The sequence below is a fragment of the Xenopus laevis genome, chromosome 1S (assembly GCF_017654675.1).
Source record: "Xenopus laevis strain J_2021 chromosome 1S, Xenopus_laevis_v10.1, whole genome shotgun sequence".
In the NCBI taxonomy this organism is placed as follows: Eukaryota; Metazoa; Chordata; class Amphibia; order Anura; family Pipidae; genus Xenopus; species Xenopus laevis.
Window position 1 is genome coordinate 84,598,636 of NC_054372.1, and position 23,837 is coordinate 84,622,472.

Sequence of the window (23,837 nt, forward strand, 5' to 3'; positions counted from 1 at the left end):
AGCACTACTTTGGGGGTTTACTGGTATATTTAGATGGACCTTTCTGATAAGGCTTACTTAGTTTTAACCTTTCCTTCTCCTTTAAGAACTGCTGTATGGATGGAAGAGCATTGCAATGTTTTTGCTAGTGTAGAATAGAAGTGATTGGTATCTAATTCTAGAATCATTTGTTGCTATCTGATTGTCCAGAACACCTAAAAGACAACCTACAAAAGTAAATTTAAAATAGTAGCCAATTTATTGACTATATTTAACGAATATCTAATTATGTATGACCATGTCACATTAAAAAACTGGCCACTGTCAGGTCACACCAGGGCAAAAGTTATTTGGTTTACAGTGGCCTTACGCTTTCGGGCGAAAATCCCTTAATCATTTCTCCCGAAACGCGTAAGCGACCGTAAGCCGCAGGACACTGCAATAAAACTGCTTTTTTCTGGAGTGCCGTCCTTCTTTGATTGTGGAAATTGTGTAGACAGTAGACGCTGTGGACCGAGCACCCGGATTTCTACCGGAGAGCAGCTACGGGAGAATGAGTTTTTGAGTGGTGCCCTTGTCTTTTTATTTGGTTTACAGTCCAGTCTTAAGTCTCACAGGAACTATATACAATTGTTGCAGAATTTTGCAATGAATCTCCCATTTCTAGATTGTATCTTCTATACAGTCACTGCTGCTAGTTTTATCTTATTAATCAATCAATCAATCAGAGGCTTGAAACCTAAACTCCAATTGAGAAATAATGTCTTAATGTTTGAGCTAGATAAAGGAACTGATCAAATGGGTTCCAAATAAAATTAAAATCAGGAGGCTCTAACAGGCAGGTTGTTCAAAAGATGTTTGAGCATTGTTTTAATAATTTTATTATTATATAGTCACCCACCTGTCAAGCCACTTCCGAATCTGAGCCAACACCAGTGCTCGATGGTGAATTGTTTCTAAATTTCCCCTTGGCATCTGCACATAGGGATATCCAAGGTCATTAAAACATGCATAACAATGTATTCAATTATAATTTAGAATAGTAAGCTTTTCCAGTAATTTTACCAAAAACGTTGAAAATTTAGATCAGTGCTACCTATGTAGGTTGGTATCTTAGAATACATCAATATCCTGTAGATTCTAGCCTTATAAAATGAACTTAATAATAAAAGAACTTAGTAATAATCAGTGCTTCCTGATGCAATTTGTGTCATATAAATTTGTGTCTTTTACATAATATACTATTAGACACATATTAGACAATATTAGAGTTCAATGACCTATTTAAATAGTCATGTAACTCCTTGGTGACTTATATCCTTATAATAGATATACACATATTATATACACATACAGTACATTATTATATATATATATATATATATATATATATATATATATATATATATATATATATAGATATATATATAGATATATATAGATATATATATATATATATATATATATACACACACACACACACACACAATAGGGGGTACAATATTAACCATAAAATCAGGTCCATAAGTGTGTTAAACCCACTGCATTTTGCAAAATGTTCACTAATGCAGGCTCATAGTCCTTTCTGTGCATGTGCCATTTCTAAACCTACTGATGACCCTGCTTGCCCCTGGGAAGCAAAGATGAAAGCAGTGCCTAATATTACAATTTACAAAAATTTTGTTTTGATTTATATCACCTTTAACCATTTTGCAAATGGCTCAGGTGCACTGTAGGATTATAACATTACAACAAAAGTATAGGATTCCCTTACTTGAATGAAAACAGAATATTCTGAACCAGCACTCATGTAAGACAGAATGTCAATCATCAGGAATATATTCTTCTAAAGAAAATAATATATATTACCTGTAAGATAAGTTTTGTGTCACATGGCACTACTGTGATAATTCTAGATCCTCTTTCCACTTTGCGAATGGTTTCATCATTTGGGTTACTGGCGCTGTTAAGCTGTGTTTCCAGTGCTATAGCAATAGGTAAAAAAAGTAAAGACACAAAGTCAAAGATGTTATCTAAAAGGGACAATAAAATATGGAGCAGAGATATCTTATGGAGCAGAGATCCAAAACAACTTTTTGGAAATACACAAATCTAATCATGCTTTCAAACCGAGATCTTAGCTCTTAGCAAAGTGCTAAAATAAATGCAAAATTGAGTCTGGATTTACTTTATACACAGAAGTACTTGTGCCATACATGCTCTTTTACAACTAGTGGCAATAGCTAGTGGTAAAGGTAGAGGCAAGTGGCAAACACATAACCTTATGCTGGGTTTATTTTACTTTAGAATATAGTTATGCAATTTTCTGTTTGCGACCTGCCTCATTTTTGTTGGCAAAAATTAACTATACAGAGAAATCTTAGAAGTGATGCATCACAAACAGTGTCGGTCACCACCACCTGCTGATACATATATTATATCCAAGGTAATGCATTTTAAACAATTATTGTGTTTTTAAGAGGAGAAGTAAAAGTTATGTTTTAACTCTCAGTCTCTATGACAAACTACATTAATTGGTGGGGAAGAGCACCTTCTGTTTTGGGGCTTCTTTCTGTTCTACAAAAAATTTTTTCCCCTCTTCTTTTGCCTATGTAATACAGATACAAAACTGGAGATAAAAAAGTAACAATCAAAAACGTGACACCATTAGGGCCATTATTGTATTGCTGGACATTACATGGCAACCTTTGTTTTCTGAATCTTGCCTGCCAGATGAAATACAATAGTGGAGAAAACACCTCATTCACCAACAGCTTTAGAACAGGGTTGTACCAAATACAGGATTCAGCCTTTTCAGCAGGATTTGGGTGAATCAGAGTACGTGCTTAACTGTATTTCAATTCTTAACATTTGTGACTTTTTGTCATATAAACAAGGATGTAGAAAACAGGATTTTTTGATACAGTTAAATCGGTTTCTCTGTAGTCGAAAAGGGGACACAGTGAATGATGTGGTTAAACTCCACCCTCCAGGAGGCAGGACACTTGAATAATAATTAATTAAGGGCCTGGATTTGACCAACATGATTAACAGCTCATCCTAAGGGTTGGAAAGCCCTGTGTCCCCCACTCTTCTGGTCGATTAAATTGCCACTACAAAAACCACCTCTCAGATGAGCCATGTGCCAGATATTGAACTAAGTGGTTGAAATGGCGGATCCAACTAATCCTCAAGAACCAGATTGAGACCCACCCTGCCACAGGTAGGTGGAATTGGGTAATCATGTGTCCCACTCCCTGCAGGAATGTACATATGGTGTCTTCAGTGGCTAACCAAAACTGGAAGAGGACTAATTTTAAGGAGCTGAGCTTTAGGCCTAACTGCTGCATGACTAAAAGCACTAGAGGATCTCCTCCAATGGAAACTTCAACAGCCATTCCATCAAAGCGAACAGACCAGGGTCAGGGTGAATTATAGGCCCCTGTGAAGAAGGTGGCCTGAAATCTAGTTGGATTGGTTGCACATTTGAAAATTTCTGAAGGTCCGAAAACCCGGTCCTCAGAGGCCAGTATTGAGGTACTACCATTACAGTGATGCAAGATTGTCTGATCTACTTGAGAACTCAAGGTAGCATGGGAAGAGGAGGGAAGGCGTAGGCCAGGTCTGAGCTACCAGCATTGTCATGGCATCCACCCCTGCTGCCAGCACACCTTGGCAGAGAGCGAAGAATTTTAGGACCATTCGACTGGCTCTGAATGCCTGGTTCCCATTTTCTCGAATCCAGCTGAGGAGGACCACCTTCGTGTTTGACACTCCTGTAATGTACATGGCTGATGGCTCACAGAGTTGATCTCTGCCCAACCCAGAATTTGCTGGGCTTCCACTAGTGCTGCTTTGCTGCTCATTCCTCCCTTCCGATTTATATATGCTACTGTGGTGGCATTGTCGCTCTGAACAGGCAGTGGTGTCTTTTGCAGTAGATGTGTCCAGTGGATTAGGGCTTACAACTCCAGGATTTTTATTGGCAGTTTGTCTTGGGGGAGGCATACCAACTGTGTAATTGTATTGAATTCAAGGCCTAAGAATGTGATCTGATGGCTGGGGTGTAAGTTGGATTTTGACCAATTGATGGTCCAGCCAGACCCTCCCTGGCTTTCTCCTCCAATCTGGCATTCAGAAAGAGGTCGTCCAGGTATGGTGTCAAAAAGACCTCCTACGGGAGGGTTTCTGCTGTTACATCCATGCCGATGATAGTCCAAGCGGCAATGTCACAAATTGATAGTGTCGGTTCATGGGTGCAAACTAAAGGAAGCTGTGGTGAGGAGGCCAGATTGGTACAGGAGGTAAGCATCAACTGTCCCTGTTCCATTCCTCAAATCACAGATCATAAGATAGAGTCCTGCACTGGGTTGGGTACCCACAAAATACCCACAAAGCAGTTGAGTTCTGGGTAGAAAATCCATGCTTCCCTGACCGTGTGGGTAGTAAACTGGTGACCCGCCTGGGTACCCAACAAATGTTTGGGACTGGTCCCTCTCGGCCTTCCTATTGCTGAAGGCAATTTTTTTTAGCTTTCCGGATAAATGCGTGGCGGAGTGCAGTCACTTCTGGTCAGAAGGTAAGTTTGATTTATGGGTCCGGGTCGGTTAGTGGCTCTGGGTAGGGGGATGTGTTGAGTGGCAGGTGCGGGTCAGATTAGTGGTCAGCAGGTATGGGTCAGGCACGGGTCCTTCCATTTTGTACTGAACAGACTGGATAGATTTGTTCAGCTACTTAAAATTTAGTATGGGTCTGAAGGATCTCTCCATAAGTGGTACTGTTATGATCACTTCGGTCAGCTCCATCTTTGCAATGCAGTCCAAAAAAGCCTTGGGCATTGTTGGGGTTGGAAGGCACCCTGAACATAAGGAATTTTCTGGGCAGAGGGGCTGAAAAGTCCAGGTAGTAGCCAAGTGACCAAGGTGGTATCAAACAGGTAAGACAATGCCTCCGAAATTGCTTGTGCAGATGCTAGAAAAGTGGTTCAGACCAGGCCTGAATGGCACTGATAACTAGGTCAAGGCCAGACACTGATGCAGTGTTGAGCCAGAAGTGGAGTAAATTGATCCCACCAACCGCCTTCTGAAAGGTCTTTAAAGTCTGCCGCATCAGTGACATCAGTGGTAGACCAGAGCATCTAACATCCAGGGATTTGACCACTTGTCCACCAGTTTTTTCAGAAAATAATAGGACTTGGAGAATTTCCTTATAGCATGGAATTTTCGTTCAGGAGAGTTCCATTCCATTCCATTCCATTTATGTTGAGGAGCAAACGGCAGACTTGTGTTGTCTCTTGAACAGACTGGGTGTCTCCCCTTGCTGCTAAGAAGTTTGTGAAATGTTTAGACACTTGCTGTAGGCAAAATATTGTTGTTGTTGTGGGTGCTCTCCCCCTCCCCTGCAAAATAATTCCCCTGACCTACCTTGCCATGTAGGACAGAGATTAGCCATCCTGGTTAGCCATTTTTTGCTTATCTTTTCCCTAACAAATATATATGGTTTTTGTTATTCCTTGCAAAAATAACAAGTAACGGAGGACACACCAATTTAGCAAAATATGCAAGATGTGAGGTGCAGAAAACAAAAGTTACCCCTACACAGTGTAACTAAAATTCAGGACATTTATCTAAGGATTCACACGCTCAAAGGTATAAAGATTCAAAGGCAAGGATGGTATATATAAAAAATAGTGTTTTACTTAAGCAAAATAGACAAGATTAAATTAACAGGGGACCCTTGACAAAGGCCTTAGTGCCGAAACGTTGGGGCTATTTTAATTTTCTCAGTAGGTGTATCCGCTCCTTGTTGACTTTTTGCCTAATTATATTGTTGGGTGGTGCTTATAGCACGTTTAGTTGTATGATGTATATACACAGCGCTTGTTAATTTAATATTGTATTGATCTTGTCTATTTTGCATAAAAGTAAAACACCATTTTTTATATATACCACCCTTGCCTTTGAATCTTTATACCTTTGAGTGTTCGAATCCTTAGATAAATTGTCCTGTATTTTGTTATTCCTTGCACTAAACAAGAAATTTAGACCACTTTCACTTTCTAACTTCCTGGTTCTGACGAGTCACTGTTTGTACAGTTGAAGGTGGTATAATAAATTACCAGTCCACAGATAAAATGGTGGCGCGAACAGAGACAAATATATAAATGAATAGTATCTTAATTTGCTTCTAAAATTGCCCTGTGCAAATAATGTCAAATTCAAAAGCCATTGCACCAATCTCCCTGCATGTAAAATAATATTTGCTCATAGTTTCTCAGAAAAAAAATGCCTTTCATGAATTAGGCTCTCATAAATGTACCTTTCAGTGAAGTGTCTCGTAGCGATACACATCTACATGTATGTGAGTGGGTTGTTAAAAGAAGAAACTCCTCATACAGATGAAATGAAGTGATATTGCTTGCAACCTGTAGTACAAAGAAAAAAGTCATAGTGCTGACTACAAAGTGACTACAAAGTGTACAAAAATCAACTTACCTCTGAGTTATTGATAAATAGGCGTGATCTCTCTGTCAAACCTATTACCATGTCCTGTAAACAAAGCATATGTTGTTTACTAGGAGTTTTGCACATTTGACAATCCAATCCACTTTTAAAGTGACAACATACAAACGCTACACAGAGACTGGAATCAATACCCTTACCTCAATACTTATTTATAAGCATGAAACAGGTTTATATTTTTTTCACACACACACTTTCAGCTTACAATAAAGTGACACCATACAATGTCAACTCATTCCTTCAGGGCCATATTTATAGATACCGCAAGTTACCTGTTGATTTATCCCATCATGACCAAATTTGACCATTCAAGGAACGGGAAACAAAATATTTATCACCTATTAGTTGAAGCACTTAAAACTTTGCCACTGTATGATTATACAGTGGCAATATTTTGTTTCCCGTTCCTTGAATGGTCCAGCCAGATACAGATCCTCAGTGTCTAGTTAAGCCTCTGCACTTCTGCAAAACTTAAACAGATATAACTATAATTCCTGGTACTGGTTATTGAGCTTTTGGATAATTTGACAATATTTTGCTCAACATTTATAATACTTTGTAAAATGAATGGGAACAGGTTTTGTCTACAGAGGCTGTCTTACAACAATGAGATATATCCCACGCTATGTTTTAGGCTATTTTCTGACAGCATTTTTTAAAGTGCGTTATATAAGCAATGTTTTAAGACTGCTTATGGTGTTTTTTTTCTATAATGAGTCATCACAATCGGCATGCACACACACAGCCTGTTATTGTATTGGTACCATGCTTTTAATTGAAAAGCTGCACTGATTGGTGGATATTTAATCATCTTTGTCACTTCCATTCAATTATCATGACGATTATCCAATGGGGACTGAAACACACATTTTGATTGATAAGAGGCCCTATGTTCACACACAACCCAAGGGCACACAATCATGCTTGGTTACATCAGCCACGAAATAACAAAACCCACAGCAATAATACAATACATACATAATTAAAACAGATCTATGTTCCCTATTATTTGCCCCTTCAATGTAAAACTATTTGTTATATATATATATATATATATATATATATATATATATATATATATATATATATATATATATATATATATATATATATATATATATATTGTCATAAAAAATAAAAGCAACACAGCATCTCAAATTGTTGGTTTTGTAAGCAAAGTATGTGTGATACCTCTCCTTCAATGCTTGCCAATGCAGTCTGTACGCAAGGTTGAGGAAATTTTACTTCCTGGCCCATACTATCAATCCAGGGCTCAACAGCTGGAGTGGGGTATTCTGTAAGCAAGAAAGACCAAGAAAAAAAGAAAACTTCACTAAGAAGCACGTTCTTAGGTAATATGTGAAAAACTTCAGCCTAACTGCACAAACAGACAGATTTAAAGGTGATTCAGTCTGGCTTGCATTGCCTGACAATAATGACCATTTCCTACTATCGTTGCTAAAGATGAACACTGCAATCATTTCTACCTAGTTGTTGTATGGGCACTCCTGCTCTAACTATTTGTAATTTCTTACTACAGTAGAAACTTATATTTATAATATATTTATGAACACTTCCTACTATCGTTGCTAAAGATAAACACTGCAGGGTAGGAAGTCGGGAACCGGTCGAGGGACTGCCCTGTCAGTGGAAGAATGATAAACGGGTGTTTCTAGAAATAGTTTATGTGTTGACTGAACATATACAAACTTTAAATATATGCAAACTTTAAATATGAAATGTGAAACTGTTTTATACAGATTTCTATTCAAGTAGGCTTTCTGGATAACGGGTTTCCGGAAACAGGCTTTCCGGATACCAGGTTTCCGGATAACAGATTCCATACCTATATTATGCAGTAGACTTCATGAACTATAATTTACAGCAAATCATATTTTTTATCAATACTGAGTGGAATGAATTTTCATGTCTAATTTCTCTCTAGAACAAACCTGTCGTTTGAGCATCAAGGAGATGTCCTGTCAATGTATACTAGAAAATAATGCTACCACACTTACCACAGAGATATTTCCATATCTTTCCATTTGATGTCTGTAAAGCACAGTGCTTTGTATTTGGGCTATAACATAGACTGATGATATGTCCGGTTATTGTTCCTACGTCCCTAAAATGACAAAATACACATATGTAGGTGTGTATAAGATATATATATTATATTTATATGTGTGAATATACATGAAATATTATTTGAGTATGTTTGTAAACATAACTATTTAACCACATAACATGCAGTTCAATTAGAAGAAAATAAACAGCACATAAGACTGTGTATACCATACAAAATAAACACAAAATAGACATGAAGCACAATGCATTATCTTTATGTGTAAAAGGAATCTGGTGTATTCCCATACTGTATTTTGTTATTTTTTGTTTCATTGCATGTTTAGATATTAGTGTATTGTGAATTTAACAAATGCCCCTCAACCAAGCATAATTTAATATAGAAAGAAGGGGGTTGAGTAGAATTAGAATTTCTCTTCCCTAGATTGGGGGATACAGGCACCATGGGGATGTAGATCCTGCAGCTGGAGATAGGACACTAAAAGGTTAAAAGTGACTCCTCCACCTTCCCAGGGCTACATCTCTTGCCTGCTTCACTCAATCTCCAGTTTCTTTTTAGTGTCCTCAGAAGGAGCAAGGATTCCAGGTTACCTGGGAGTATATGGTCAGGCATACAGGTCAATACCATGCCACCGTCTGGCCCAAGGATCCTTTCTAGCACCACCCCCCAGCCCTCATAGGAAACCTCTGCACTTGGTATCGCGTAACAACATTCTCAGGGACCGGTTGGCCACCCAAATTTATAGCGGCTGGCTGTAATGCTGTGGCTCTTGAATCCCTAGTCTTAGCCAGGAAGGGAGTTCCTTCAGAAGCTATACCCACCATGTTTTGCACCCGTAAACCAGTGTCAGCCAAGATCTACCACAGAGAGTGGAGTCATTTCATTGCCTGGTGCAAGTCCTCGGATAGGGACCCAAATCCTTCAGTGAGAGACACGGCCTGCTCAAGGGATTGCCACTGAGTTCTCTCAAGGCGAAGGTCTCTGTGTTATTCATCCTCTACCAGAGTCACTGAGACATGTCCAAACATCAAGATCTTTCTTCAAGGGGTTACTCATCTCGTCTCCTTACCACAATCCGGTACCTCCCTGGGACCTTAACCTTGTCCTAATGGTTCTTCAGGTGGATCCCTTCCCTGGATCTTATTCTGCTGGCCACCTTGTCTTGCAAGGTGGTTTTTCTCCTGGCGATCACCTCTGATAGGAGGGTGTCTGTGCTTGCTGCTCTTTCCTGCAGGTTTTCATTCCTAATCTTCCACTCAGATAGGGCAGTCCATCAACTGATTCCTGACTTCCTACCCAAAGTTCCACCTCAACCATCAACCAGGATATTGTGTGCAGTCCCTCTGTCCAGAGCCTGGTCATCCCAAGTATTAGAAACTCCACAATCTTGACGAGATCTGATCTCTTTCTACATGCTACCATGAAATTCGCAGATCTAATGGTCTCTTCATGCTAACGGACCAAGAAGGGCCAGAAGGCATCGAAGGGTACTTTGGCTAGGTGGATTCGTGCCACCATCACCAGGGCGTATGTGATCAGGGGTCAACTGCCGCCTTTTCGAGTCTGGCTCCCTCGACTCGCTCCCTCAGCACCTCCTGGGCTGTAATGCATCAGGTGTAGACAGAAGTTTGCAAGGCAGCCACTTGGTCTTCGCTGCATACCTTTTCCAGGTTTTACAGGCTGCACTCGCAGGCTTTAGCTGAGGTCGCCTTTGGGAGGAAGGTGCTTCAGACTGCTGTTGTATAAGCGCTTAACTTAAAGTACCTGTCCTCAGGGGAAGCTTTAGGACAACCTAATGGTGTCCGAGTCCCCCAATATAGGGAAGGGAAATAAGGATTTTTACTTACCGGAAAATGGACTGTCAGTGCAGACAAAGTGTGCTTAAGTATCCACCTCCGGAGGCTGGACAGAAGAAGAAAAGAATCTCAGCTCCACCCCTTGATATAAGCTCCTTGCGCCTCCTGTTCCCCTCAGTTTGTGTATGTCAGCTTGGTTAGAAGGAGAACAGAGACGGAGAATAGAGAGGAGCGACAAGCAATTCATACAACTTATAACACATAACTATATGCAACGTTAACTGAAAGGAAAAGGGAGGGGCTTACTGCACTGACAGTCCAGGCCGTCTTGAAAAGGATTTTCCAGTAAATAAAAAATCCTTATTTCTTGCAGACACTGTGGGGACATCTCAAAGCTGTCCCTCTTCTAGGGTTGGGTTCAATTAAAAGTTACTGTTGCCCTACTGCAGCTTGGAGTACTTTTCTACCAAACTCTGCAGGAGTTGAATGAAAGACATGTAGTCTGTAAAACTTTGTAAAAGTAGGAAATGAGGCCCAAGTTGCCACTTAACAAATTTGATCTGGGGTAGCTAAATTTTGCAAAGCCCAAGATATACTCAGTGCTCTGGTGGAATGTGCTCTGACCTTGAATGGTCTGGGTTTATTACCAAGACAACTTAACGCTCAACTAGCCATCTGGCTATTGTACAATTTGATGCAGGGGAACCCTTATTTAAGCCATAAGTGACTAAGAATGCATCAGATTCCCTATAAGACTTAGATCGGTCCAGATAGTATCTGACTGCTCTCACGACATCTAGTTTATGCAATGCTTTCTCCTTGGCATTAGAAGGATTTGGACACAGGTAAGGGAGATTAATTTCCTCATTAATGTGAAATGCCAAAAGCACTTTGGGAGTAAAGGATGGGATTGTTCTGAATACTGCCCTGTCCTGGTGTATTATGAGCCATGGTTCTTTGTGGGATAAGGCTGCCAAGTCTGAAACCGGTTTAGCCGAAGTAATTGCTAATAGGAAGGTCATCTTTTAGGTAAGGAACTTGAGTTCACATGAAGCTAAAGGTTCAAAAGGAGGTTCTTGTAGGGCCATCAGCACCGTAGTGAGATCCCAGGGACGTGTTGGGTCCCTGTATGGTGGTCTGACCTTGCCTACTCCTTGCACAAATTGCATTATATCTGGCTCTTGAGCCCACTGATGTTGGAGTAACAGAGATGAAACTGAAATCTGTCCCTTCAGCGTGGCCAAGGACAGTCCTAAATGGAAACCTTTTGTGAGAAATTCAACAAATGATTGCTTTGTCGCTTGTCTCCATGGTAAGTTTATGGATTCGCACCAGTCTGTGAATGCTTTCCATGTCTTATGGTAGACCTGTAGATGGCTTCCTGGCCTGCATTAGAATGTCAGTGGCTCTTTCTGAAAAACCCTTTGAGCGACAATAGCCAGGCCGTTAAATGCAGTCTTGCCAAATCGTCGTGCTTTATTGGACCCTGAGTAAGTAAGTCTGGTCGAAGGGACAGACGCCACGGTGGAGCTGCTGACATGTTGATGAGTTCCGAGTACCATGCCCTTCTGAGGCAATTAGGATGGTTATCGTCCTTTCCTGCTGTACCTTGCGTATTATCCTTGGTAGAATGACAAGTGGCGGAAAAGCGTACACCTTGTTAAAAGTCCAAGGTATGACTAAGGCGTCCACATATGCTGCCCCCGGGTCCTGTGACCTGGCGCAGTATGTAAGTACCTTGCAATTGTGCCTGGCCACTAGCATGTCTATGTCCGGCATCCCCCATCTGGACACTAGCTGTTGAAAGATCTCTGGATGGAGTGACCATTCTCCTTGGTTTATCTGGTGACTGCTTAAGTAATTTGCTTCCCAGTTTAGTATACCTGGGATGAACAATGCCGATATGGCTGGAATGTGAAGTTCTGCCCAGCTGAGTATCTGAGCTACTTCCTGCATAGCCCTGTTGCTGCTTGTGCCCCCTTGTTTGTTTAGGTAGGCCACTGCAGTGACATTGTCTGACTGGATTCTGAGAGGTTGATTTATTAACTCTCGTGACCAGTGTAGTATGGCACTGTATAGCCCTGATTTCTAGTACGTTTATGGATATTCGTAACTCCTCTGGTGACCAGGTTCCCTGGCACGTCAGAGGCAGCCATGTCACCCCCCAACCCGTTAGACTGGTGTCTGTGGTGACTACTGTGGTAGGGCCCATGTCTTGCCTGGTACAGGTTGTGTGTGTTGTACTGTCCACCAACTAAGGGAGTGTTTGACTTGGCTGCTAATTGGAATATGTTGAGACAGGTCGGAGTGGTTCTTGTTCCAATGACTGAGAAAATGGTTTTGGAACTGTCTCATGTGGAACCTTCCGAATGGTAGGGCCTCTAAGGTCGCCACCATGTAACCTAATAGCTGCAAGCACCTCTCCGCCGATATTGTGGTCTGGAGACATACTTGTTGTGCCTTGTGCGCCATTGTTTGAATTTTTTCTGTTGTCAGAGATACGGTCTGCAGAGATGAGTTGAACCACATTCCCAATAATTGGATTAGTTGTGTTGGCATGAGTTGACTTTTCTTGTGGTTTATGATCCAGCGTACGGCTGGATCTAGTACGGCTGTTCTAGTGTCCTGACACAGATCAGGGTGTCCTTCAGATTCTGTTCTCATGATGGAGATCTGATGAGTAGGTCATCTAGATATGGAGTGATCGAGACCCCTAGACGTCTGAGCGGGGGCTGAGTAAATACTCTGGGCGCCACGCAAAGGCCGAAGGGGAGTGCCCTGTTTGTACAGAGCTGTCAACCTTAGGTATTGTTGGGATTCTTTCCTGATGGGTGCATGTTAGTATGCATCTTGAAGATCTACCTTTGTCATGTAGCACTCCTGTGTCATTGACATTAACATGGACTGGATAGATTCTATGCGGAAGTTTTGTTTGGACACATATGGTTCAGGGACTTAAGATTTAGCACTGGTCTGAATGTCCAGTCTTTCTTTGCTACTAAGAAGAGATTTGAGAAGAATCCCTTGTAGAGCTCTACAGGAGGCACAAGCGTAATGATGTTGTTGCTGAATAGGTCGTTGATTGTATTTAGAAGAGCTCTCTTTTTGACTATATTTTTTTGATTGGTCAATCGTCTGAAGGTGCAAGGAGGTGGGTTGTCGAATGGAATTCTGTATCCATCGTTGATGATGGATAGCACCCATTTGTCTTGTATGTGGCTGTGCCACTGCGGAAAGAATTGTTGAAGCCGACCACCTACCTTTGCTGCACACAATCTGTTTAAGTCAGGTTGAGTTGGGCTTTGGGGGGGCCCGGCTTTCTGGCCTGTCGTGATTGACTGGACCAGGTCAGTCTGCCCTTCTTGGATTCCCTACTCAACTGTTGAGTACAAAATGTGGAACGCCATTACCTATTGTAAGGTCTGTTTGATTGCTCTGGCCTGGGTTTCTTTCCTCAAACTTCTGTGACCTCTGTAATGATCTGTTTTAGGTCAGGGCCAAAGAGTGAGTCCCCTGTGAATCGTACATTTAGTAATTTGGTCTTGGATGCTGTATCTCCTCCCCAATGACGTAGCCATAGTGCTCTCCTTGCTACTATTGAGTCAATACTGGTCTTGGCTGCCAATCTGACGGTGTCCGTGGCTGAATCTGATAAGAATGCTAATGCTGAGCTGAGTCGTTGAAGTTCTTCTTGTAGATCCTCAGGCAGGATGGTATTTTTTTAGAAGTTCTTGGCACCAGAATCTAGCTGTACGTGCCAAACCTGCGGATGCCCCTGCTGGGTTTAGGATTGCTGTGGCATGTGTATATCCTTTTCTCAAGGAGATTTCCATCTTTTTGCCCATTGGCTCTCTAAAAGCCGCCTTTTCTGTTGGTAGTGTTATGTTCTCTGAGAGGCGAGCTACAGCTTTGTCCCAAACCTTCTGTTGTTCCTCTGGGATAGGATAGGTTCTAAGAAAATACTAGTTAGTGTAAGACGATGACTTGGCTTAGACCATTCGTTCTCTATTAGCTGAGACACTGATTTGAAAATAGGAAAAACTCTGGACTTCCTGGGTTGGATCCCTAAGACCTTGTCGGCCTTTGAAGTGGCCGCTGTTTCGTCCTCTCTAGTGCAGCTAGCATCTCACGTAGCAGACGTTTAGCTGTGTCTGGCCCCGAAATTGAGTGATACTGCTGTTCTCTGTCAGAGTCATCAGAGGAGAACTCACTGGCTGATAGCTCTCCTGGTTCTAGATTACTATCCTGATCACTAACCTCATCTGATTTTGAGGAATCTGTAACTAAACACATCTGAGACTTTCACTTCTTAGTATGAGATTGGGGTGGACTTATGGAGGACTGAATTGTAGATTTAATCGAATCAAATAATTCCTCAATTTGGGTCTTGTGTGTCCTTATTCTGGAGACTACAGTCTAACTGTTGTAAGGGAATTATATGTGGTTATAATGTTGGTGCAGAATCTGGTGGGTATGCGCAATCCAAGCACACTGCTTGTTCTGCTTTACGCAATGTATGTTTGCAGATCTTGCATTTTTTTAATTGGTTTTGAGACTTTTTGGCTGCTGCCTTTCTTGTCTTGGGGGTGGTGACAGTGGTAGTCATGTCCCTCATAAGCTCATCCAGCACCAGCTGTGTATCCATGTTAACGTATCTGTATGGTAGAAAAGAATTATTATAGTAACATGTGAGCTGTAGCCTTGATGGTACACTTATTGATTACATGCCCTTAAAGGGCATGTAAAGGCAAAAAATAAAATCCCATTTTTACTATCTTTAATGAAAAAGAAACCTATCTCCAATATATTTTAATTAAAAAATGTGTACCGTTTTTATAAGAAACCTGACTGTATGCAGTGAAATTCTCCCTTCATTTACTGCTGTGGATAGGAATTGTCTAGCTGCTCTGCAGGGAAACAATCATACTTATGAACAGCAGTGGGAGCCCCCACCTTACTTCCCAGCCATGCAGAACTCAAGCAGCTTTGTTTATGATGATCCCTAAGCAGCCCAGACCACACTGAGCATGTGCACAGTCTTAGTCTTGCAAAGATGTATAACAAAGTTACAAGATGGTGACCCCCTGTGGCCAACTTTGAAAGCATAAATCATTTGTTTGATTAGGCTTGTGGTGCAGTAAGTTCATGTTTATGTTTAGTATACAAAATACAGCATTTCTAGCCTTATTCTATTTTCGACTTTATATGCCCTTTAAGTGTCTTGCATGCATTTGTATATATAGTTAATGGGACCTCGTGTACTGTTACTTTCCCTGTAGGGAATTTATAATCATTTATTGGGGCTGGGAACTGCCTTAATCTGCCATGCAGGCATACCTATGGTAGTCCCAGATTTGTAGACTCATGGCCTCGTGGGGAGCAACGGTGACTATGCGCAGTTATTAGCCTACAGGCTGCTTTACTTTCCCCTCTGCTACCCTCCGGTAGCTTTGGCAGGCTTCGGTAATAACTACCTTGCATAATGGATGTGTAAGCTTGCCTCTCCGTCGCGTTCCCTGTTTCTGCTTGCCAACCGTACCGAAATTTTCCAAGATGGCGGGCCGCATACATGTCGCAGTTGAAACGCTTAAGTGATGCGCAATGTTTTGGCACCTTTCTCTCCGAACTCGGAAGTGCGCGCTTGTTTGGTGGGGAGCCTTGCACCACTGAAAAGCTTGCAACCGGTTCAGGACAGCACCATTCTCTGAGAGAAGGTTACTGTGTTATGCAGCCTCAATGCCCTCCTTAAGCCACCAATTCTGAAAAATGGTATATGGCTGTCACCAGGGAGCTGCTGAGTTTTGAGTCAGGATGTCTCCTGCTCATTTAGATCTTTCTCCAAGGAATAAATCATAAAATCCTGAAAGGGAAAGTATTAGAAGAAAAAATATATATGTACTGTCCTAACCTTCAGCAGGACAAAAGAAAAAACTGAAGGGAGCAAGGAGCTTATATCGAGGGGTGGAGCTGAGATTCTTTACTTCTTCTGTCCTGCCTCCGGAGATGGATACTTAAACCCACGGTGTCTGCACTGACAGGAAGGGCCGGTCTAGAGAAACAGAGATTTTGATTCTTAAAGTTACATTTTTTTCTCTTCTCCTACATTGGGGATACAGGCCTTCCCTCCCTGGGTCTCTCGTTTTGCTAAGGGCAGTCAGTATGACAAGCTGTCCATTTATTTTGTTATATATCGTTTCGGGGGTTACACCCCATTGGCATGACTTATGCTTGATAAAGGGGTATAACCCCGAAACATGGCACATTTGCAAATAAACATGCAAGGGTCTATCCCTGCTTGAATCAGCCGTGAGTGCTAGTGTATATTTGGAACTTATTAAGGGAAGAAGGCAGGGGATGTAGCCCTGGGCAGGAGGAGGCGTCACTGAACTTGTTTCCTGTCTCCAGCTGCAGGATCTACATCCCCATGGTGCCTGTGTCCCTGTATGTAGGAGAAGAGAAAAAGATTTACTGGTATGTATAAAAATCTCTCTATATGTTAGAGGGGGAGATACAGAAACACAGTGGAAATAAATGGAGAAAGAAAGTTTTTTTAAAGGGGTTGTTCACCTTTAAATTAACTTTTAGTATGAAATAAAGAGGGATATTCCGAGACAATTTGTAGTGGTTTTCATTTTTTATTACTTGTGGTTTTTGACTTTTTTAGCTTTATATTCAGCAGCTCTCCAGTTTGCATTTTCAGCAATCCAGTTGCTAGGGCCCAAATTATCCTAGCAACCATGCATTGATTTGAATAAGAGACTGGAATATGAATAGGAGAGGGCCTAAATAGAAAGATGAGTAATAAAAAGTAGCATTTACATGTGTAGCCTTACAGAGCATTTGTTTTTAGAGATGGGTCAGTGACCCCCATTTGAAAGCTGGAAGGAGTCAGAAGAAAAAAGCAAATAATTTAAGAACTATAAAAAAGAAAAAATGAAGATCAATTGAAAAGTTGCTTAGAATTAGCCATTCTATAACATAGTAAAATTTAACATAAAGGTGAACCACCCCTTTAACACAAACAGATCTAGTTGCACAGACACAAAGATCAACGTTTCGGGGACACTTCCTCTGATGAAGACGTTTAGTAAGCCAACTTTTCTGGAGCTGAAGTTGCAGTAAGTATGTGTAATATTATTTAATATTCCTACCTAACATTAATATCCTGACCATCCATTTGATCGGTATTCATATGGTGTACAGTTGATATGGAAGAGTTTGACTCTTGGCTAACAGCTAAGAAAGTATCATCCTGTACCCATGTAAGTAGACGGAAGCTCCGCAGCTGCACATCACATGCATTTCTTGGCAATCTGAAGAAAGGAGGAAAGAAATCAACTATTATGAGACAAACAAGATTTTAAAAAATGGTAAAAAAATTGGATATAAACATGTTTTAACTATGGATTTAGAAATTTGCTGGATTTCTGTAAATCTATAAGGAGTGAATGACCACGTGAAAGAAAGTTGCAATGTTTGCATCAAGTTTAATAACCAGTATTAACCAATCAGCTGTTAGCGTTTGTTGGTCACCTGTTTGCCATGTCTTACTCCTCTCATTCTTTACTTCCTGTCCTGGATGTCTGGTAGAGTTCAGGAGAGGTGCTAGTTTGCTATTTAGCATATCCTGGTGATGTCAGTGAGTAACACCTCAGGGCAATGTAAGACACAACAAAAGAGTATAGTATTCTATGACAGAAAAAGTATATGCTAATGCAACCTAATTCACTAATAGTTTCGTAATTTCATATGCTGGAATATACATTTTTTAACTTCTGCAATAACGCTCATTACATTACTCTATAGCAGACTTAATGCAGCGACATTTCTATTAGAGCAATAACCTGCCATTCAAGAAGGAGAATCTTTAGCAGAAATTATATAGACTGACCACAGCTCTAGCCATGTTATCGTCTTACATGTTCACTGCTTAAATAAACAAACACTAAATAAGGCATACAATAAATACATGGTTATTAATGCACACCATATTCAATATGTGCAGTTTTAACCTGTATTACCTACTTACCTACAAACAAACAAAAACATGTACACTGCCTACAGACACGGATTACTGAAGCTCCTAAACTCCAAAGCGGACCTCTGGTACAGAGAAGGTGCAAGCATGCAAAGGTATGCAGCGTTACTGATCAAACTATTTAGAAACTGCAGCATAGCTAGGAAACACATTTTGTGCATATAATTTTGGATCAAGCAGGGGTGGTAAGATATAAATATTACTACAGCAGTTCAGAGTTGGATAAAATACTAAAAGATTAAGGCATAACTGTCTCTATCTAGCTTTAAGCTATAATCAAGTGGAACGATAGGAAAAATATTGCACCATCTAGGGATAAAAAATAATTAAAATACAGAGTAACATCAGTTTATTCCAACATAAACTTACCTAAGTTTTTTCTCTAGTTTTGGAGTCTGGGAAGATGTTCTAAAGCCATTGCCACTCACTGCTCCTAATTTCACTGTTGGATCATTAACTGTGCTGTTCCCTATAAACAACAACAAAAAAGTAATCAGACTGATTGTGATTTTATACCTCAAGCCCTTCAACAGTGGGTGCAACATTCTAAAATGGATGCCCAGAGGGAAATCTCCTCATTGCCCGACAGTACCTGCCCCTTTGCATAAGGTGAAATAGCTGCATGTAAAACACATTACATGATCATGGGTAATTGTCTGAAAATGCGGAGAGGCCGCATGTTATATGTTTTAGCTAATAATATGATTGGTAAATATAAAGTACAATAAGCATTTTCAAACAATGCTGAAAAGGAAAATGAAAGTGCATCTTTATTTCTGCAATAATGTAATGTAATAAGCATAATAATGATTACTTACCATATCTATAAATGCTTAGAATATTAGTAGAATCAAGGATTGCAATGCCACTATTTTTCTTGGGCTCAAGCTGAAATGTAACTTCATTCACTGCACATGATAACTGAATAAAGTATGTGCTCATTGGTGGAGGAACCACAGCTTGCTGAAATGATGTCACTAAAACCTTATCTACAAAACAAGACAAAATATGGTTACACTTTTTGTACAACACAGAAAGAACTTTAAGGGGCCGATTCACCAAGGGTCGAATATCGAGGGTTAATTAACCCTCGATATTCGACTGGGAATTAAAATCCTTCGACTTCGAATATCGAAATCAAAGGATTTTAGCGCAAATAGTTCGATCGAAGGAATAATCCTTCGATCGAACGATTACATTTTAATGCCACGATCGAAGGATTATCCTTCGACCAAAAAAACTTAGGAAAGCCTATGGGGACCTTCCCCATAGGCTAACATTGACTTCGGTAGCTTTTAGATGGCGAACTAGGGGGTCGAAGTTTTTTCTTAAAGAGACAGCACTAAGACTATTGAATAGTCTAACGATTTTTAGTTCGAATCCTTCGATTCGAAGTCGTAGTCGAAGGTCGAAGTAGCCCATTCGATGGTCGAATCCTTCACTCGAAGTTAGTGAATCGGCCCCTTAGGGTGAAGACACACAGAGCTACTAGTAGCAGCTACTTGTCACAGCTACAAAATAGACAATAGTGACAATTGGCTTTGCTAAAGCACCACGGGGTATTTATTAAAACTCAATTTTTTCTCATTGTTTTAAAAAAAAATTTGGCTTAATTTACTAAAAACAAAATCAGAATGTATAGTCTACGTGTGGGAAAAGTCTCAACAAAATCATGTCTTTGCCTTGAAAATCATGAAGGCAAAAAACATCTTCCAATTGTTAAAGGGATGTCTGCCATTGACTTGGACAGGTTTTAGCTGGAATATTTTTAGCAGCTTCGGGGCATAATAATTCTCTTTTTTCCCTCTAAAACTTGACCAGAAAAATGTGATACTTAATAAATAGCCTCCTATGCGTGTTTTAGCAGAGGCAATTCTTAGTTTTGTCTATGGCAGAGTATTTTGTAGCCACAAAAACCTAACCTAGGGGAAAATTATCAATTCAAATCCATATGCAGTACTGTCTAAATTCTTTTACAGAAGAGTAATCCTGTTGTAATGCATTTTGATATGTTACTTTGAAATATGTCCCCTAGGTTCGGGGTCTGTAAGTAGACATTTCTACCATCTATCTGGAAAACAGAAAAACTTTTTTCTGATTGATGATTTTGCTGGATGCACTGAAGCTCTTTTCTCTGAACAGCTATAATTTACAATAACTTTAACTATTTGTGTGCTTATCCACCTGGGAAAAAATCCCTCTGTGTGCACAACACTGAAAATCTAAGAGAAATTGTGCTTGGCACTGGTCATTTGTATCGATATTGTGTGTGAACCAGTGAGATTGCAAAGAAAATAATTAACAAACTTTTTTTTTTTATATTGTAATAAGTGATTTTACATTTAGGGAACTTACCGCCATCAATTACAGCCACATCACCCTGCCCTCCATCACTGTGGTCTGTGCCCCAGAACCAGTCAAAACAAAAGTAATGCCAGCCTGTGGAGAAGACATGGAGTCTGTATGCATTCTCAGGGTCCCACATCAAGCACTCTATTTTCTTCATTTCATCAGTTCCAAAATTTAAACTCTGTTTAAGATACCAGTGGTAGTTTCCAACTGTCCAGAGCTGAACTACAGAAAAAAACAAAACATAATGTATGTTGCTGGCATAATTAATTCTGTTTATAAATTATAAATTATTATGGATAGTATGCTAGGTAGACATATACAGTATGCACAACATATTAAAAAAGTGTTACTATTTTTGGTGTAAAATATTATACATGCAGTGATCCCTGGTTATCATATACAAATGCAGCAGAAGGCATTATTGTACTTTAACTCAGGATCGCTGCATGTAAAATACTTTTAGCATTCCAATGAGCCTGGAGGAGTGCATATTTTCTGGAACATTGATAGAATATAAGATTTTCCATGGCGACAAAGCACCCCATCTGTCTTTGCCATAAATAGGGCTCTTTATCAAAAGCTGCTATTTACCACAACAGCCGGAGCTGGACTCATCTTTTTCATTATCTTCAAGCCAGATGGCCAAAATTGTTGAGTCAGAATTCCAAAGAAGTTCTTTCACCTTTCAAAAACAAAAGCTAAGTGGTTAAATCTGATTCCATAAAGAGAAAATAAAACACAGATATCTGAAGTATAAGATGTGTCATAGAGGTTGTAAGATGTAAATGTATGGCTTCCAGTTCTTGAATCAAACACACTTTCCAGTGGAATAATGAATCTGAACATTACACGGAAATCCATTTGAATGCAGGACTACCAAAAAGGGGATTTTTTGATACTCACAGTTAAATTCTTTTCTCTGGGGATGTCTGTGGGACACAGGGCTTCCCTTCCCGAAGCGAGCCTACTTAGATGTGATTCTGACAAGTTTATATGTATATAGTTATGTTTCTGCTAGTTACCTCTCGTTGTTAGACAAAACTGACCACTGATCAGGAAGTGGTGAGGGGTATAGCAGCAGGGAGGAGGGGGTCTTCTTCTTTTTCTCTAGTGTCCTGCTGGTGGATGCTATACTCCATAGTCCTTGTGTCCTACAGACATTCCCAGAGAAAATAATTTAACAGCGAGTCACAAAATACCCTTTTCGGTAGTACTGCATTCAAATGGATTTCCATGTGATGTTCAGATTCATTATTCTACTGGAAAGTGTGTTTGATTTAAGAACTTTAAATACTAGCTCTCCCTCATCAGTTGGTCCAATATTCACTTCATTATTTATTTTTTTGAAGGAGTCTATGGGACACAGGGACCATTGGGGCATGCCAAAGCTGTCCGATGATTCAAGGGCGGGTACAAGCGAGGCCTAGGCTTTAAGCAACTGCAGCCTGCAATACCTTTCTGCCAAAGTGAGCATCGCAAAGACCTCAAATCGATAGATTTTAGTGAAGGAGTGAATGGATGACCAGGTAGCAGCTCGACAACACCTGCTCTGGGAGGCTTGGTTCTGAAATGCCCAGGAAGTACCGACCACCCCTGCTAGAATGAGCTGTAATGCGCAGAGAAGGAGACTTCACCCGTGCTGCATAGGCTCGGCAAATGTCTTCCCTGATCCAGCGAGAGATAGTAGTTTTGGATGCAGACATTACTTTATTAGGACAAGATGGAAGAGCAAAGAGAGTCTGAGAAGAGCTTATCTCTTTGTATGGTCGAGGTAAAATTTAAGAGCCCAGACAGGGTCCAGGGTATGGAGAGCCACTGATTTGGGGTTGCGTGGTTTGGGACAGAAGGCTGAAATCCTAATGTCCTGATTTATGTGAAAAGAATGGACAACTTTGGGAACAAACGGAATAGTATGGAGAACCACCTGTTCGTAATGAAAGACCAGGTAATGGTGGTGACATGACAATTATCAACAAAAACAGCAGCACTCCGGTATTATTTGTAAGTGGAAATCTTTACTTAAAGTGACCTCAGGCAACGTTTCGGGCTATTATGACCCTAATAGCAGAGACAGGCATTTCTGTGTGGCTCGCTCCAAATGAGACTCATTAGCCCCAGGACTAAGTATCCCATGAAAGGGGGAAGCCAGGTCAAAGGGACTCCTGTGCGGAGATTTCCAAAACAACCCCTGGTGCCAGCGAATAGTGGCCGCATAAATCATAAAGCAGTCCTGTCTCATTGAGGAAACTTGAAAAAACTAACTAGATCTGGAAGTGGCGAGGGGTATAGCAGCAGGGAGGAGGAATCTTCTTCCTCTTCTCTAGTGTCCTGCCTCCTGCTGGTGGATGCTATACCCTTTGTCCCTTTGTCCAACAGACTTCTTCAGAGAAATAAATAATGAAGTGACTGTTGGACCAACTTAGGAGGGGTGCTAGTATTTAAACTGACCTGTAGCCATTTAAAAAGGAGTGAACAAAAGGAATCATCAGACTATAACAGGATTTTTATATCACCACCCCCCCCCAAGATGGCTTCTAGCCACTTCCAAGACTATCTATTTCAACTGGATCTGATCATAAACATTTTTAAAGACAGTATCAGTTGCACAATCACATCTGTTGCGATATTTCCAATTCTAAATGGGATACCACAACGGATACTTAATTCTGTAGACAAGAACCCAAACCAGAACCTGTTGAAAAGGATGGTTTTAGAAGTGGTAAGATGCACACTTGGGAACCAAGAATTAATTACACAAAGAAATGTTCTGGATAAAAAACTTGGGAGTAATAAATTATTTTTTATAATTTGTATGCACGACAAGTGTCTTATGTGTATATATTTAACTTTACTATTGAAAGGATATGAATAAGAGTGCACGGACCGCAGGGTTTGCTTTCTCTATAGCTAGTGGGTAGTATTGGGTAGGCATCCCTGTGCTCTGGGGTGGGCTTGGCAATTTACGACACAGACTAACAATGTTTTGACAAGTTTTTCTCTTTTGCTTTTTTGGTATATTTTTTTTAGGTATACCTACCTACAAAAAACTTCTTATGCTTTTTTTT

The 23,837-nt window shown here is 40.4% G+C and overlaps 1 protein-coding gene across 1 annotated transcript in view; it reads right to left on the reverse strand.

Annotated features, from left to right (window-relative positions):
* Positions 1–23,837, reverse strand: part of elp1.S (elongator acetyltransferase complex subunit 1S homeolog) — a 79,552-nt gene that overhangs the window by 33,809 nt on the left and 21,906 nt on the right. Inside the window, 11 exon segments of the mRNA NM_001096471.1 lie at positions 881–954; positions 1,849–1,964; positions 6,298–6,403; positions 6,474–6,527; positions 7,692–7,795; positions 8,519–8,625; positions 17,534–17,695; positions 18,790–18,889; positions 19,239–19,409; positions 20,776–20,994; positions 21,364–21,454. Of these exon segments, the coding sequence (NP_001089940.1) occupies positions 881–954; positions 1,849–1,964; positions 6,298–6,403; positions 6,474–6,527; positions 7,692–7,795; positions 8,519–8,625; positions 17,534–17,695; positions 18,790–18,889; positions 19,239–19,409; positions 20,776–20,994; positions 21,364–21,454 (1,304 nt within the window).